Raw genomic sequence first — 19,306 nt, 5'->3', positions numbered from 1 at the left:
ATGATCCATGCCCTTTTGTAATCATTGAATTATCTCATCACACTTAGTAACCACCTTTGAAAACCCACTGTTACGTATTTAATATCCACAATAACCTAAACAACAAAAGTATATAAAACTCTCACTCCATACAGTCAGATATTCGCGACACGTTTGCCTGTAATTTTATTAGCGCCCCCTCTCGGGCACCGTTTAAGTAATAAACAACAATAACATACGTATTATGAACAGAGAGAAACGTTTTTTTTTATTTGCATACATAGTTTATTACTATCAATTTGGGTTCATAATATGCAAAACGGTGTTGGAATGCTGTGATAAAAATTCAACGATTTTTTGCGACTATTAATATTTTTATAAAATAATACGAAAATAACAAAATGTAATATTAAAAACACTTTGAACTTATTGTAGCCCACGATACATTTTGAATGAGATCTAAATTGACATTGATTGTTTTGCCAACATAATTATAAAATTACGGAAACTCTACTGTTTCGATGAGAGTCACTTTAGTAGCAATGAGTTCAGTTTACCACAATATATGTATTATACAACTGTGAGACAGATATGAACCTTATTTCCTTAGTTTCGTTTCCCACAGCTGGGCAAAGATCTTTTCCAAATCTTTCCACGATTCCCTAACATGCACTACCGAGAATAAACCTTCACGGTATCCGAACTCTACCTTAAATTTTACAAAAATATTTACTTAAACTTTGAAATTCCAGCCTTTTTGCAGGCCCAAAAAATACAATAATTAGCACTGCCACCTCCGTCAAGCCCACATTACGTGAGTATAGCTCATGTTGTTAAATAGTGTGAGTTTTGGCACCGGCGCGTGGACCTCTGCCAAGTATCGAGCTGGTATGGGCACGATGGTAAACAAACATGGCGTGATGACTTCATTGTGGTACAAGTGACGGTAAGAGTCACATTTGTGATGTTCTTTTTCTGTTTGAGTGCGTTTTGTTTGGATGGGTTTTAGATAGTGATGTCACTATTCGTTACTGGAACAAGTCTCTGGAGTAATGCGTCTAGTTAAATTGATACGCAGTATAGCAAACTTGGTAGATTCTTTTTCGTCGATTTTGCTAGATACGTAATTTACAGTTTGGGCCGGATTTCAACTTTTGACAAATTAAAATTCCGCTTTCATTAATAAGGAAGTACTTACTGGCAATGTTCTGTTTATCTAGTATCTCGTAACTTGTTTTTTCATATTTAATTATCTTACCTGAAACAAAAGATAATAGTAATTAATATAAATTGTCAGGAAAGTGCATTTCAAATGCAACAGTTTGATAGAAATATGTATATTAACAGTGTACTACAAATACTAAATAGGTAATTTTCATAACGATTAAATCACTGACAAATCCAGCTCACTGGAATTTTTCAAATTTTTCAGTAGAGTGCATAAACACTACAGTAATACATCCGATTACCCCCCAAGGCAAAGCAAGCGTGAAGATATATAAAAACCATATCAAAGGACTAAAGTTCAGTGGATGAAGAAATTTTAATTTTTCACTTGACGAAGTTCAGTGAGATCTTAACGAGATAATAAATTGTCGAGAGTCAGATATCTTGCGATAGTTGGATTGTTACTAAACTTATAATGAAGATAAACTCGACATTATCTTGAAGAACTGAATATTTTACAAAGTTATTTTATCACACGTTAGAAACTATATAATACAAGGTCATCGAGTCTCAAACTAAGCAAAGTTTATTGTCATTATACAATTTATTTGGTACTTAGAAAGTCATTTGGTTTCGCACGCCCATTGCGCATTGCTGTGTGATGTTATCGAGCCTTTATCCTTCTTCATTTAATGTTAAATACAAGAAATAAACTATTGTTTAATTACAACCAGCACGTCTTGAGATTATCGCGTCCTACCGAACAAACAAACTCAAATAAATATAAGTTTAAATCAATTTTTTGTCAGCAGTATTAGTTAACTGTCATATTTAAAAACATTGCTTTTCACTGTTCAATCATTACGACCTATAATCGAAGTATATTTTGTCCATCTAAATATTCACATTAATAATAAAAGTACTTATTCAAAACACGTTCCACAAGCCTTAACAAGCGAGATAATAGGCAATGTTGATACATATGAGGGGCTCGCGTGCGGTTGGACCGCTAAAACGCGCACTAATTTTAACTGGGAACGAAACAAAATAGAAAAAGTCAAGTTTGCTTTTAGCAAGAGAGCTCCACGTTACAGGGACCGATACGGACACGATATGACGACGATACCAAGCGTATTGTTGTATAGTGTACGTTTCTAAAATGGATTTTTGTTTATTCAAAACTGGTAGTCCTTTCTGTATTTGGGAGTCTTTCGGTTTCGAATTTAATTTGAGTTTTCGAATTAAGATTTTAGTTGTTTTTCTGTGTGTGTAGTCACTGTTTAAGAGATAAATATATTAGCTTATCCACAAAATAGACTTGAACTTTTTCCTGCCTCTGGAATCAAACCTATTGTTTTAGTCCTGTTAAAGGCCTAGATGAGACGTCGTTTATTTCAAATTTATGGGCTTTCAAACTTTGTCCACAACTGTATGGGAATGATCGGAATTATTCTCTTCTAAAAATATAGAAATACTTCGCAAATCACAAACTACACCCACACTTTAAATTCCGTGACAATTTAAGACTAAAGACATCTAAAACCCACTTTCCGTAAAGTGTAAAGCGGGTATCGGCGTCTAATTGCCGCGGCCGTGCTCACGGGGCAGCGCTCGCTGTTTTCTTAGCAAGTCGGACAAACAAACCGCCCCCCGACATAATATTGACTTTTTTCATCCCCTTGTGGACAGGTGGATGAAATAACTTCTGGTTATTCGACGGGAAATATTTGCTAAGGCGTCTTTCATGATTTCATGTATTAGGTACCTATATTTTTTATGTGAGTTATTTTTTTAAAATTGATGTAATAATATAATAAGGATCGATAAATAATTAAATTAATGATGATTTAATACATCGGTTTGGTTAAACTTTTATCAAGGTTAGGTATACAAAAATTTTATGTAAGTACAAAGGTTATTGTTACTAAAAAATTTAAAGTATGAAAGGATACTTTTATTTAAATACATGAATTCCGTCACATTTCTTCCAAAGATATTCTCTAAGGCAGTTTCTAAAACGAGACCTGTATCGATCAATCACGATGTACGCGTTATGATATATGAAAAAGGTTCGATATAATACAAAATACATATAAACAGCAAATCGTATCTATTTACCAGATAAAACTAAAACAGAAACTGCATCCAAATAAGCGGAGCACTCAAATATTCATGGCGGTATCCAAATGCAGCTGACATTCGCGGTACAAGTTTATTATTCATCAATATTTATTGCAAAGCCTTACGCTATGGGCTACGGAGGCTCTGAAGGCTATGGGAGCGGAAATATTATGTAGGGTCAGCAAGACAACTTAAGTCGCAATTCTGCGTTCGTTATCGACTTTCGCTGCTGACTGTACTTGTAGAGAGAAACAAAATGAGACATAACCGATGTATGAATTTATGTAGTTTGTATTAAATCTATAAAACTTAAATTGATCAAATTGTCTTAAAGTTTTTTGGGGTGATCTGATCAACCTTGTATTGATCCAGCGACTAAGTATATTGAAAACAAAATTTTACAAGAATATGTAAGAGATGTGATGTAAGACATACAGTTTTAAAAATAATGATACTGACTTATTATAATATAAAGACAATGACTGTCAAACGCTGGAGCCAGTCGCTGGACAGTTTGGGCAGTCGCTATGCGATTATCTTAAAACATTTTTTTCATTTCTTGACTTGATGTGAAATTAACTTTCTAAGTCTAGTCTTATAATTAAATTAAATTGAGATTTTACTCAAAAGGTATTTTAAGAAAAATCTCTCAAAGTAATTATGAATGACCTATAAAATAAAATCCATTATCGTCTCTCATAATCCATCTAATAAGTATTGAAAGGTAAAAGGAAAATAGATTTAAAATATTAGTCTCCGGCCTAGGTTTCAGGAAAAACTAAAATGAATATAGAATATTAGACCTAAAACACAAGAAAATATAAGACTAAAAACAAGTAAGGAAACTTTAGTCATTACTGAAAGCAGGTCAGTGTAATAACTTTCAAGCTTGCAGTATTGTTCTGAAATAGCCTGAAACAGTCTGAAACAAACAATACGCACGATGCTGAAAATTACATGTTACATGTATGAATCAACTGGGACTTGAACTCAAATCTAGGAGAACAACTGACAGAGATATTGTACACTTGTGTTACTTAGTAATTACTTTGTTCGTGACTTTGAATGCAAAAAGTGACCATTAATATGCCATTTTCCCGTTAACTCGGTTATTGATATTAAATCATAATAAAATCATAGTTAAATTCAAGAGATTTTTTCTTTTACATACTAACCACTATTCCCTTCAACATATACACACAAATAAATTAATCCAATTCTGCGTATTAACATAAAGAATAAGAAAACTTTGGGAAACACAAAAAAACTTTGTTCATAAAAGCTCTAAGTAAAGTAATAATAAAGTTACAACTAATAACCGGATTCTAATTGTTTCAGAATGTATGTAATATTGCTCTGACCGAGTTTCAGTTACGAAGGGTTTTAATGGAGGCTGTATACGATATGAAAAAGTAGGGCGTAGTGATAAGATACACTTTCAACTGCCTTACTCTTCATAATTTCGACACTAGAATCCTGCCTACCCCGTTCTTAGAAAACACACAAATCATACAATGTAACAGAAATCCCCAGAAAATGTACGAGTATTCGAAAAACATTAAACCCGAGTAAAATAGTTATAGGCTATTCGTAGCACATGCTACGCGTCTACGTCGCTACGGTACTACGTAACGCTACGATTTACCGACTCACTCTACGCCAGGGTATATTAAAATCATGGATGTTGGATGTTATATAACTCTTATTCATGTCAAATCTATAACTTTATTAGTTAAGTTCGTGTTATTATTTCATTTCGAATGGTTCTTGATGTGAATTAGTTATAAAACTTTACAGAGTACCAGTAACTTAGGGTATGTAATGTTGAGTTATTGGGTTAAACTGAAGATAGCGACTGTGAACTAGGTTTAAGCTGAAGTTGTTTTCTGTTTTCCTTAACTTTAACTCAGGATTATAATGTAGCCATTATTCTTCTCCCACAAAATATTATGCGTAGATACATTGATTTTTTGTCATCATCCATTTTATTCTAAACAAAATATAACTTAATATATTTTTATAATTAGTAATAACAAAATTCACTAGACAATAATCTTCACAAAACCTAACGATATCAAAAACAATAAATCCTAATTTATTATTTTGAATATCTTCCTTTTGTTCTAAGACTCGTCTTAATTAAGGTTTCTTAAGCCTTTCCTGGCGAATGAGAATCAAGTTATTTAATTAGTTCTAGTCTAAGAATAAAATGCTAAGTCTTCAGTGGAGGGGAGTTTGTTGCTGAATTTAAAGCACATCCTTGAAAATTTTACATCTCGGATAAAAGGATTAATTTGATCCAGGGAAGATCAGAAGTTCACTACAACTTTTACTATTAATATCAAAAATATATCTCGTACTGCTATTAATATAAACGCGAGAAGTTCCGTAGCATCAGGATACAAAATGCACATTGTTTTTTAAAATGTACAAGATAATAAGCCGATCAATTTTATGAACATGCAAGTTCGTCGTTGTGTGCGAATAACAAGAGTTTTATTTATCTTTTATCAAAGTATTTTAATCATCAATTAAACCGAAGTTGTTAGTCATAATAAATCTCATCCACAATTTTAATGAACATCACGAACTGAGATGTAATTCTTTCCGCATCAACATTTCAGTAATTTTTCATATTGAAACAAAAGACTCTTAAAAACGGGGTCGAGTGGGCGCCATGAAATTCAACCCACAATACTGGGCGGTTTCAACCTCATTCATCCTTGAGTGTTTCAGTAGACATACTTTTTAATTGAATTCAATATTCGTGTCAAACGTTCCTGTTATTGTGAGGGGTTGAATAAGACATTATTTTAATTGCTAGCAATTGTAATGGGGTTCCAATAGAAGCCTTAAAAGAGGCTTTGAATTGTGCGTGATGCCGGCGTCAGTTATTATGTTGAAACAGGATTAAAGGTATATTTTACCCTTGTTATTAGATTCTCGGTTTGCAGACAATTGTAAGCCTTTTTAATTGTATTTAAGGTTTTAATTAAATTAGAACTGCTTGAAATTGTGCTCTTTATATTGTGTAACTTGGATAAGAATATTAATCCAAATAATATGTTAAAGTTGGGTCAAAGATAATTCAAAATTTAATGTGATATTCGCAACATTTGGTAGCGCCAACGATATTTCATACCAACAAAAGCCTTAAGCGATTCGCACTTAATATTCCTCCACCATTATTCATAGAATCCCAGTGCATAACCCGTGAGGGCCGCATTGCTAACAGAATACTGAAACTTGACTACCGTAACGAAATATCCCTCAGTATGCAGTCAAAGCATGCCTACGTACGCTACGAGTCGCTACGAGTCGCTACGTACAGACACGCGTCTGAAATGCTCCTCTCACGTTTTATGAGCGAGTATCCCACAACCTACACTTAACACGTTTAACACACCACAAAACATAACACAATATACTCGTGTAATACAAAGGTAGAGACACCTCTCCCAAACATCTTCTAAGAATTTTCAGATTTTCGAAAGCTCCCTAAAAAGTTTGAAGTGTCGACTCTTTGAGACAGGCACACTCGAGTTCCGAACTCGCTGTATTGGATTATTCAATAACATTGTAAACATTATAAATTCTTGCGGAGGGATGATTGAGACAGACGCAAACTTCCTCAGACACTTACAAAGTTAACTCCTAACACGACCCAAATTTGCATTACCTCCTAAAACAACCGATGTGGCCGTGTTAAATAATCATCATCATTCCCAGAACAATTAATTTTTTGGTCGGCGGCTTCATCGGCCCGCGCTAATTCCAGTAATGACTTCCAATTAATTTTATTGTTCACACTATCACAACATTCTGGAAATCATTTCAATTTTACGAATATCACGAATAGCATTCGAGTTTCGCGTTTATTTAATAAACGGTGACCTTTTTCTTATATCCGCTCATACATTAAATATTTTTGTTACAATTTCCATGTAAATATCGCAAGAAATAAAATGTATGTCACCAAAATAAATGTGCGTAAACACAAATTGTATCGTGTAAGCCAGATTTATCTGCGAGGATTCTCTTTAATCTGCTATTTCAGTAACACTCGCGTACCTGTGAGAACCTTTCCTGAGCGTCGAGGATTTCGATGAACAGTGATAACTTCTGGTCCATGATGGGAAAGCCATTGCGAGGCTGCTGCAGCAGGTGTCGCACAGCCTCGCGCACGGCCGCCGGCGTGCTGGGCGTGCCCGGCGTGCCCAGCGAAGGGTACGAGCCCACCAGCGCCGACAGCCCGTGGAACGTAGCTGATGTCTTCGGCGGGTTCTGCACCCCGCCGGGCAGCGAGAGCCGCCTGGACGTGGACGGTGGCACAGCGCCATAACCATTTGTCATAATCGCCGGTCTTTGCAACTGATAGTCACTTCTAGAGGACGGCAGCAGGGTCGCGCGCGGCAGCGTGGACATGGCCCCGGGCACGGGCCGCGGCCGGCGCGGCACCGGCTGTAGCAGCGGCACCGGGCCCCACTCATCGTCCACCGAGCCTATGGAGTGCGGCCTCCTCGCCAAATGGTTCACTGGGGGTCTCGGAGAGACTACGCTCTGAGGTCGTCGCGGACGCCGGTCGTTTTGTATCGGATTCGGCGGCGTGTACGGACTAAAGCCATCGAAGTCTTTAAGTTGTGCGGGCGTGGGACGCTGCGTGTCGGGTGCAGGCGGCGGCGGGTCATCCCAGCGCGGCCACGCGAGCGCCAGCGAGTCGGGCTTGCGGGGCGGCGGAGGCCTGGGCCGAGCCGCCCCCTCGGTCATGGCGGCCTGTCCCGGCAGCGCGTCACATGGCGCGGCGTGCGTCGCGCGCGGCGTCCGCCGGTCGACTGGCGTCGCGACGCTGCATCCGTCCCGTCTCTGCATCGACGCACTCTCTGTTTTGGTTTGTGTACGAGTTTTTCAGCCGGCGCCCGCTCGCTACGGACGTGCGTGAGTTACGCGTGTGTTGCTGTTTGTAACGAGTTCGATGATGTTGTTTATTGGCTCGCAATGGTGACGGCCGGATGGTTAATCTCTAGCTGTCAATTTCTCTGTATATAAGCGTGGAATAAAGTTTTTAGTACTATGTGTTATTAATGAATTTATAAAAAATAACGTCGCTCTTAAAGTTTTTTAACGATACTTTGACTATTTCACATGTGATGTTACGACATAAACGTAAATATTGAATACTTTTCACAATGCCTTTTTATTATTGTGCATATATTTAACGTGTATCACAAAAAAATGAATAGGTAGATTAAAAAGAAAAAGATATAATATATATATTTTTTTATTAACCGAGGCTAGCCTCATTTGGCCAGTGCGACTGCAGCGAGCCCTAGCACCCGCAGCGGGGGTCACGCTGACATATCGCCGGCGCCGCGCCCGCCGCGCTATCGACGCGCACTAAAGCTATGATTTACAGCACTACATTATACCTGGTCAACAACTATTAAAATGAATATATAAAAAAATGTGGTAGCAAACAATTGCATTGTTGGTTGGTTTGGAATGAGTTTCGTATTCAATAGGAGTTTTAAAATAGGTTTAGTTGCGATAAACTGTAAAACTTTAATCGTGTGCGTTCACGAAACAAGTTTTGATTCAGGCCAGAACCAATGTACTAAAGACGTAAAAATTCTAAAACCAAGTTATTTACAAGCTTCCAAAGCAAGCGAAAAGTAAAACAAACAAAACCATATTTCTAAGATGTTCAAACACAATCTCTCCAATCGCCTGCGTCACGCTATTCTTGATAAAACAACTCGACTGCCCAAAGTACTGAAGTGGATGCAACGAACTCTAAGGGGCTACCACCAACTAACAAAATAAGACTGTTGCAGTTATTAGAGCGAGACAGCACTATAAACAATGTAGAGTGCTGTCTCACTTCCACAATGCAACAACACTTACGTTCAGAGATCGTGGTAGTTCCTTGATTGGCTGTAATGCATCTCAAGTGCTGTTATTTCGGTTTTCAACCGATACCGATTTTTAAGGGCCTGTTATAAATAGGCGGGCATCGGAAGGGTTATTTTAAGGATTAATGGCGCTCGATACGTGCTCCAATGTTGATCCGTCTAAGTATTGATTGGTTTTAAAGATGTTTAAGAATGGAAAGCAATTTTTAAACATGTTGGTTTTGAAAGAAGGCGATTTTTGTACGTATCGTGAATTAAATAATATCTTTGTATAATCCAGTGTTTTAATTTGATGTTCTATGAATTAGCAGTTAAAAAAGCATCCAGCACGAAGGAATTGAATCATTGTATCGCGGGCTTTCACGAACCTTCAAATCACATGTACAAAGACACCCAGCCTCAGGACAAGTATTCGTGAGTTACACAAACGCTTGGCTTAAGGAATCGAATCCGCGACACGGCACGCACAGTGAGGTTGGTGTGAAGACCTATACCACTCGGCTACACTACTTAGTCAATTATCTCACTACTGGTTAAACAGTCGTAGAGAAAGTTCGTATTAAAAGCTATTATAGCAAAATAATTATATTTTTAAAATACTAGTAAGAACAGTTATTGTATATACACTATCTATCGTAATTGTCAACGACTATCACACAGTGGGCAACAACCACCGCGTAACTGTTCACAAGCCCGTATAGTGAACTATTTCAGCTGCGATATTAGCTAACTTGCAATGCAACAGCAATCATTTTGCAATTGTTGTATATTATTTATTTTTCGAATTCTACATTCCACTGTTGCATAACATTGATTTAATATTGTTTTATATGTTTAGATCATACTACAGGGGCAGGACTTCTGACACGAAACAAGGTTTAGCATTGGTCATGGCATTGCATTTGCGAGTTGGGTAATATCGTTGCGGTTGACGCCACTGTACAGCACCTCGGACTAATGATATTACGAACATTATCGCCATTAGACCTGATAATAGTTTGTAATTGTAATTGACGGCTGAATCCTACTCTATTAAGGCTATTATGCGGCAAACTTAAAATTATTGCGAATTGTATTAGTTGCATTTAATGTTTGGTAGTGTGGAAATACATGAAATTGCAATTTGGGATGAAACGAGTATATTCGCTGTCAGTTTGCTAAAAAATGTTCTCAATACAACAGAGTTAAAATGCTTTATAAACTTATTATTTTATATACTGTGTGAAGAAGCGTCTTAAAGACTTAAGCTATAGCATCCACATCAAGTTATCTCTCACGCCTAGAAGACCAACATAACTTGACCTCTCAATTAAGCTTACAAAATTACATAAACATGCAACAATGACTCGTATCTTTGATTCGAGGTGAGACTACCCCGGGGTATCTAATAGCCTAAAATCTTAGCCAGACTTGAATATTCGGCGTTGTTTACCGTCTAAAACCCATTTATCTAAATTTAGCAGGTCGTTTGCAGCTCTGATTCCAAATAAAATTACGATCGATCGTTCAGAGTTCATAGCCTGCCGGGAGCCTGCTGCATTATACTGACTTTATATTAATGGCTTCAGGGACTCAAAATACAATGTACAGTGCCTGACTTGGAATAAGGAATATTGTAGAGTAATTACGCGCCTACTAAGTAATACTTATGAAAGCCCCTCGCATGGAGTGCGAATATTATTTTCCTTTTAGAAGACCCCACAATTTTCAGGGCGTTTTCATCCCATCCTCGGTAAAAGCGTGTTCGGGGCTAAGCTCTATATTTTCATATATTTTATTAAACATCGTCGAGGATAAACACGGCGTCCATATCCCTTACCACGTCCTAAGTAAAAAAAGTCTCAAAGAGAATCCTTTTTTAATCCACCCATAAACAAAATCAAGGGAGGAAAGGGATTCCCGAGATCAAAGGGCGTCAAGCCAAAAATGCCCCGGTTCCGTATATCTTTGTAATTCCTTAATACGATATTAGGAATGTGTGAGACGCAATTTTCATATGAAACTATAAATCAATTTGGCTTCGAGAAAAGGGATAATCGGCCCACTGGGCAGAATTCCTACTAGGGCTGTGAAACAACGGGAAAGTTTCCACTTATTTGTCGATACTTTCGACTTTGGGGAGAAATTTTTAATATTCCAAGTTTAGCAAGAATGTTTATGTAAGTGGGATAATTGCCACAGACTTTCGGGCAGCCGCCAACACGCCCTAACATTTTATTATGAAACATTTATTAAACGACGCTTAATATTTGGTGGGTAGTGTTTTTAACAAAAATTAAGAAGTGGTTATTTGATAACTCACATCATTTCGTAATACGTACAGTAATTTTTATCTAATGAAAGGATTAAAAAATCGACGGAGAATGAGGAAGAGCTAAAAAGAAGTACTCAGACCAATAGAAGGTAGAGGCGGAGAGGCAGACACAGTTAATAAGCTAAGTTTGTTTAGTTAGACAATAATATTCTTAATTCTTATTTTACTTTAAAGTAAGTCTATTCTACAAGGCAGGAGTTCATAATTGAATTAAAACGAACTAGATTTATACAGCAAAAAATGGGTAAAAACAGCAATTGACCGGGCAGAGTGAAAAATGAAAAAAAAACATAATTATTCTTAGTATCATATCAAGACATGTATTAACAAGCTTTATTGACAGCTCAGAATTTCTGTGTCACCTACAAATCACTACACGACTGTGCTAAATCCTACCTCCACAAACGTCGAATGTAAACACTGTGTACATCAAATCCCGTGCCCGGGAGATAAGTTCCGCGCGGTGACATCACTAAAGGCAGTCCCGCATCGTGTACACATCGACGTCTGTCGTCGTCCCAACTATTCCCGGAATGTGTGACAACACGACCGATAGTTAGCAACTGTTCGAAACTATCGCAAGTTTGCTTGTTTCAAATAATTGTTGGATGCTAATTATAATTTGGTATTTAGTAACGTTCAAACGTGTTGTGATGTGGTAAGGTTTTGAGGAGCCTCTCTTGATTTTTTTTAAGATATATTTCATTAAACTCTTGTTGGCACTGGTCTAAGTAATATTCTCAGGCTGAGTGCTATCCCCGAAATTTTTTGGACACTTTGCAAATTGTAATTGACATTTGGATAAATTATGATTTCAAGACAACAGACAGCTCAACTGCTTTCAATTTCAGTTAGACTACACTCGACAAAATAGCTCAACTCTAAAGTTTAACAAAAAAAAATATAGTACCAACACAACACATGCAATTCGATTGTAACAGCATAGTTGTAAAAATATTCTATTACATTCCCAGTATTCACGCATATTATATTCACTTCAAAATACATTCGAAGGATCATACAAATGGGCTGCATATCGTTCAATTTCAGTTTTGACAGTTCACAACAAATAAACACGAATTTTATCTGTTACGCTTAGTTGGCTCTGCAATACATCCAATAATAAAAAACATTTAAATTATACTAAAAGCTTCGCTAACCACTTCGGTATCCGATATCGATATATCGACATATCGATAGTTTTTAACGACCACATCACTAGTGATCTCGTTGATAGCTATCATTTTTATATAACTAGTGGCATTAATAGTCCGATATGTTTTGAAGTCACAGAAATGGTTGGTTTTATTTGTAAAAGACTTTTATTCATTATGGTTTTAAGGCAGTTTTATTCTTACGAATTAACCTGAATAAATTATCAACCAACATAGAAAAAAAACAGACATTAACACACTACCAATTTTAAACTGCTAAACCGATTTTTATCAAAAATGTCTTAGAACACTCGCACATAATTTTATTTACCTTTAATTAAAACAAGCTAGATTGAAATCGCTCAATGTTTTCGTCACGTAAAACTTTCATAACATTTCCTTTTGGGTCATTCCGTCGGCGGTGAAGAATCAAAGATTGCAAAATTACATTTATGATTATTAAATACAATTTACGCCTACGGCCAATTGTAAAACACTAAGCCCAAACAATAGATTCTAACAATTGAATAAAGGCACACCACATTCCCCGATCCCATACTTATCAGTAACCTATTCTGCACATAAATTATAAGGCCAAGTATACCGCGGCTAATGCGGCCTCCTTGGCAAATAGTGCCCAAATGATGATTTAATATAATTCAAATAAGCCCCTTGGGCCGACAGCAAAGGCACTCAATTCGGATTTAACTTTGAAAGTAAATCGTACGGTGGTGAGACGTAAGTCAATTTGCAATATCTTTAAATGAACACCGGTGCGAATTCGGGGCTTAGGGCTCCGATGGTTTATCAATGGTAATGAAGAAAATTGAGAGCAGTTTGGGGAAATTACTGAGCGAGTGCTGAGAACTATGTGATACCTTTATACTAAGTCTTAGTAGGTATATATGTGAATGGAGAAAAAACAGACAAAAATTTTAATCGAATTAAAATTGAAAAATATTTTTTGATCCGTTAAAAATATAAAATGATTGTACAAAGGGCGTTAACAGCTGGCGGTAAGAGTACCTTCAATATTTTACAATTTACTAAAGGTAATTTTTCATAGTCACTGTCATAGGAAACATAATTTATCATCTAAGATACTGTTTATAAAATATATTATTTAGCAAGAATAGAAATTACAATAAAGTGATATCTTAAAACGAGAAAAAGAAAACAATATTAATGTTACACATAATCCCCACTAATACCTATTATAAATGCGAAAGTAACTCTGTCTGTCTGTCTGTCTGTTACGCTTTCATGTCAAACCACTGAACTGATTTTAATAAAATTTGGTACAGAGATAGAGTTGACCTTAAGAAAGAACATAGGATAGATTTTATCCCTTACTTTTGAAGAGTTCTCTTGAAAACGCGATATAACCGACCTCGACGCGGGCGAAACCGCGGGCGAAAAGCTAGTATTATATAAAAAGTAAAAAATATTATACAAAAGAGTAAAGCTAAAATAAAAATAAATGTTTCTACTGAATTAATCAGATAAAATTATTATGTGGTAATAAATCGATCTTAATTACTGAAGCGAACATCAGATAATTAAAACACATTAAAGAAATTAAATGGAAAAAGTCAATATTCTTCTGATTTGGCCTTTTTGTACTCGAAACAACGCAACCCCGTCCCGTTTTTGTATCCAAACAATTGTTACCCGAGTTTAAAGAGGTACATAGGCACGCCTAAGAGGTACATATTCACCTACCGCTTGACCACAGTTATGCTTGTGCATGCCTCTTGCAAGAAAAGACTGATGACACGGTCTTGTCAAAAAAATAGGACAGTTAGGTATGAGCAATACACTGTCAACAACGTCAGTATACAGGTTTGTATAAAGGGCTTGCGCAAACCAGAATTATAACCGAATTCAAAAACCATCAAACCAATATTTGGTTTCACCAATAACATATGTACAATGTTAAGTGCATAAGCGCAAACAAAACTGTCGCTAAGAATATACGTGTGGTCGGCATAAAGTTGTCAGGTTTCAGAGCTTAGCGTTGCCCCGTGTAAACAGGCCTTCCGTTTCCATGGCAACCAAATATCGAAACCTAAGCAGATACATGTGTAATCAATCTAGCGGTCTCTGCGATACGTAATTGCGTTGGCAATCGACAAAGACGAATGTAGGCTGTTTAAGATTGTACCGAGCATGCTTCGGGGAGCACATTGTCCGAGAGCCTTTGTCTAACTCGTATGAGATTACTGCCTTTGATAACGTAAGGAATGTTGGTTACACCTCTTGTACTATACGTTAATGTGTTTACTTCAGTTTATGTTATAATGCCGTGTCATGGTGTTGTTTAGAGTTCGTAGATAGTGTAAATTATTTCTATTTTATATTTTGTTTCGTTTTATCGATATATTCTGAGCATAATTTACTGCTCGGTTTTATAGTAATAGCAATTAGAAAAAAAAATTACAATTATCCATTTAGGCCATCAGAGGTATAATTAGTGTAACATATTTGTGAACAATGCGTTTTCCATTCTAAGATAGATTTGAGTTTATTTAAATCACACTGGAAGAAAAAAATAATCGTGCTACTAAAGCTAAACCACAAATACTTTAATACTGTTTTCCAAACTAAACTAATTTTCGAATCTAGATGAAGACATAGTCACCAAAAAACAACATCTCAAACCAATCCTAAAATATTCAATAACATTCTCTTTTATTCAATTCAAATAAAAGCTGAATAAGAATAAAGCTTCAAAGTTCAGAGATTTGATTTATTCTAAGATCTTGTGTTTCCTCGCAATTTGTTCAGAAACATGAAATACATAGCAGTTCTCAAGTCGAGGGCCCAATTATTGGACGGCGTTGGAAAGTGCTCGAAACATCGGTAAGAGAGCTACAAGAAATAAATACATCTGAAATAGACTATATATAGTGTATAAATACAATTTAAATCTTAACTTTATGTTGATAAGATTGAACTTTGATTATTACTCTAATTGCTGCAATTACTTGGATTTTATTTTAAATTTTGCTAGAGGCTTTGTTTGTCTGCCGCGGATGTTTTCGATTGAGGATTTCAGATCAGAAGATTTAACTGATTAACTGTTTCAGGTTTTGATAAGAATCTTGTGTTTATAAAATACATGCAAACGTAATCCTACTTCCGGAATGAAATTCAATAAATTTCCTCCAAGTAACAACTTCAAATGGTCAAAATTTCAGAACAGAAGAGTCACTCTACATTTGCAACACAATTGTTTTAATAGACCTGTGTATGTTGCAGTATTCAAGTCACAGGTATGTTTCTTTGATTCCACAATTCAATCCTTGCCTGTACAACAATTCCGGGCTAACAAAACTTATCGCAACTTGATTGCTTAACGAACAAGTTCGTACGTCGTTACACAAGTTGGCGATAATTGTCGAAGCTGACGACACATGATTGTTGTTTCTCATAACTATTAGATGTAGAGATAGCTTTAGTAGGTAGATATCTAAAAGGAGAAAATTATCCCTATTGCTGTGAGTAGGGTACTGTACATGCCTAATTTCACGTTGAAATGAATAACGGCATATATTTCTCTAAAAAGCTCACACACATCCTACCATATTTTCTCATGCAAAACCTGTTTAAACTACCATATCTGGGCCAGATATTTCAGCAGAACTGCACGCATTTTAAGAAAATATAAGAATGCAGAGTCAACCTTTTATCGCTCTCTAGTATTATAGCTGCATAAAAGTAGCATTTTAAAATATTTCTCAAGAATATTATCTTGAGCAGAAACAGTAAACAATGGTTGTTGGGTTGTTACAGAAAAAACACGGCAAGAAAGGTTACCAGCCCCTGTGGGGGGTACCACTACCTCTCAGTACAGTTGTGAGAGCGAAATAGAGCTCTACAAATATAGAGCGGTATCTCTTTTCAACAACAATGGTTATGCATTAGAAGGTGGCGGTAGGTAGGTAGCAGCTCATTAATCTTGCGCTAATATATTCATAATTATGCTGTTTAAAATGTAATTAACGTAGCTCATGAATATCACGCGTATATTCCTGGAATGGAACGCAGATGTTCTGCACTAATATACGTCACTTTTAACGTTGCAATATAAGTTTATTATAGAGCGAGTTCATGACGTGAGACAAATATTTCAAAATTTTGATGTAAAATGACACAATCAGACAGGTAGAGTCAGCAACAGGAGCTACTAATTAGAATGACATGTACCTACAGTATCCTAGTCTAAATTTTGTATTCGTTAACTTTTGTAGCTACCTGTACAAACGTTACTTGGCTACCTAAAAACATCAGTATAGCTAACAACAAAAGTTACTTAATGTTCGATCATTATTTCTGTTCTTTTATGTGACATAATAGAGGTTAGAATTAATTCAGAACGCTTTCCTGTGAAAATTGATACAGACAATAGATACGAACCATTATCATTTAAACCAGTAATCTAAATTCACTGAAACTTACTTACAATACCAAAAATACCGCCATTGTACCGCTAAAATAATACAATGACCAGACAATAGTACAAATAGTTTTCCATTAGCGCTATTTACAACAATAACGTGGGCCGGGGTCCAGCGCGCCCCGGGGTAAGAGACCCCGTTGCCATGGCAACGGCGAGACAATAGCACCCCACAGAGCTGCGCCGTAAAGAGTATTTAATAAGCCATTTGATGTTGAGTTTCTTTTTTAATCTTAAACACATTTGCATGTTAATGTAGTTTATAATTATTGTGTGTAAGTAGCACGTGATGTTGGTACTAAGTTCAAAGCGCTACAGATATGTTTGCGAGTTCTTTTTAATGAAAAAAAAAAACAAAACAGTTAATTTTACTCTCTCATAATTGTGTGTGACGTTTGGCTTGAGTACTTTAAAACTGAAAAAAAGCAATATTTTTTATAGTTTTGACAAAATCCATCCATTTTTTAGTCGCTAAAGCATAATAGCAGATAAATAGCTATAAAATACGAACTTGTATGTGTATAACAGCATATTTACATTGTAATTTAGATTTAATAAAATAACAAAGGCTAGAAATAAACAGGCAATAAAAAGCAGTTATCTTCAAACTCTACTAAGTAATAAACACGAGTCATTGAATAGTGCTAACTACGTCACTTGGCGTTCGCTGCACAAACTTGTCAACTACCTGAAAGTGCAAACGACACGCGCCAATTTCCAAGCTAAATTAAATTTGTTACCTCACCGCCGAGAGAAGAATATTTGTGCTGAACTCTACATTATGCTGCGACTGTGAGCCAGGATTAAGATATAGCTAAGCGTTTTAGAACTTTTCGAAGAAACGTGAATTTTTAAATAAAATAAAAAAGAAATTTTAGTTTTTAGGAAAATCATTTTTTTATGTAATCTAATTTCTAAGCCTGCATTAAATCAATGGGTGAAGGCTTTGACACATCTCATCCACTAGATAATTTACAAAGGTAATTGAAAAGTCAACATTATGTGGCTTTTGTTGGACTATTTATTCGGGTCCTAATAAACACCTTTGTTTCCTGAATTTGTGGGTCACACAAATACTTATCGTAGACTAGGATAGAGCCCACATATCAACAGCAATTTTCGATGTGACCTGCAGTTAGGCATACAGCTAAAAGCCTATCAAACCCTAGACTGAAACTTTTCTATTAATCCAAATTTTAATCTCAAAAGTGACGTCCTTATATTTGAACCTACTATAAGTAAAAGTTTACAGCCGGCGGACAAGGACACACATAAAACTTTTAGTGTTATTGAATGTTAAAAGAAAACCATTCGCTAGACTTCGGAGGTATCCGAGATTAAGGCGATGGTTGAGTGGACGAAGTTTGTGATATAACTGCTTGGGGATAACCGATACATCCTGATGTATTGTTACAGTTGTGGAAGAGGGATGCTGCTCTACACTCGGTAGAGCGCTGTCCCACTTCTTAGGTTGGCTTCTGGTAGAAATTTGTTGAGATATGATGTAGTTGGGTTGTATGTGCTGTGGTGCGTTTGAGTATTATTAAAAAAAGTCTGTAAAATAGAAAGTAGATTTGAAGAAGTGACTTAAAATAATAATACCGGAAAAAGGTGATGAAATAATTTGATACATTACTTCAACTCAAAATGAATTATTATTTTTCTTGACCATTTGAAATCATATTATTTATGTTTTAAAATACAAGGATTCTTTAACTTTTTAACGTCGTCAATAAAGAGCGACAGGGAATAAATGACTAAATCCTTTTCAACCTTTTTTTTTCTATTTAACCCTTTTCCGTTTTCTGTTGACTCTCCTTTACAATATTTGGCAGCAATGACAAGCGTTGCCCTTGTTGTATTTATCTTAACAAACAAACTACAAAGCTGCATTTTACACTAAAAAATGTATACATTAAAATGTTACTAATGCTCCAATATATTTCTTTCTATATTCAAGATACTTTTACTGTATGTCAAAGGACGATCGAATTCTCAACAGTTTCAACAGAGTATGATTTTAAATGACTTACAACATTTCTACGCAAACTTTCAACAAATCAACCCTTAATAAATGTTCGTTAAATTTGATGGATTTTTAACTGTTCTAGAAGGCGTTAAATTAAAAGGCTAGTGAAGGCTGTTAATGTTGCCCGAAGGGTTATTTGAAGCGGTCTGTTATTATCGACCGACTTTCATGCTC

At 36.0% G+C, this 19,306-nt stretch overlaps 1 protein-coding gene across 3 annotated transcripts in view; it reads right to left on the bottom strand.

Annotated features, from left to right (window-relative positions):
• Positions 1-19,306, bottom strand: part of LOC113501806 (dystrophin-like) — a 357,412-nt gene that overhangs the window by 270,305 nt on the left and 67,801 nt on the right. Inside the window, exon 1 of one of the 3 annotated variants that reach the window (XM_026883069.1) lies at positions 7,339-8,151. The exons of the other annotated variants lie outside the window; for them this stretch is intronic. Within the exon in view, the coding sequence (XP_026738870.1) occupies positions 7,339-8,136 (798 nt within the window). The 5' untranslated portion in view covers positions 8,137-8,151. Of the gene's footprint in view, positions 1-7,338; positions 8,152-19,306 lie in introns of those variants that run through there. 3 annotated transcript variants of the gene reach the window in all.

Source organism: Trichoplusia ni, chromosome 16, assembly GCF_003590095.1.
Source record: "Trichoplusia ni isolate ovarian cell line Hi5 chromosome 16, tn1, whole genome shotgun sequence".
In the NCBI taxonomy this organism is placed as follows: Eukaryota; Metazoa; Arthropoda; class Insecta; order Lepidoptera; family Noctuidae; genus Trichoplusia; species Trichoplusia ni.
Note: the sequence above shows the minus strand (reverse complement) of the source record. Positions and strands in the feature narration are given on the sequence as shown.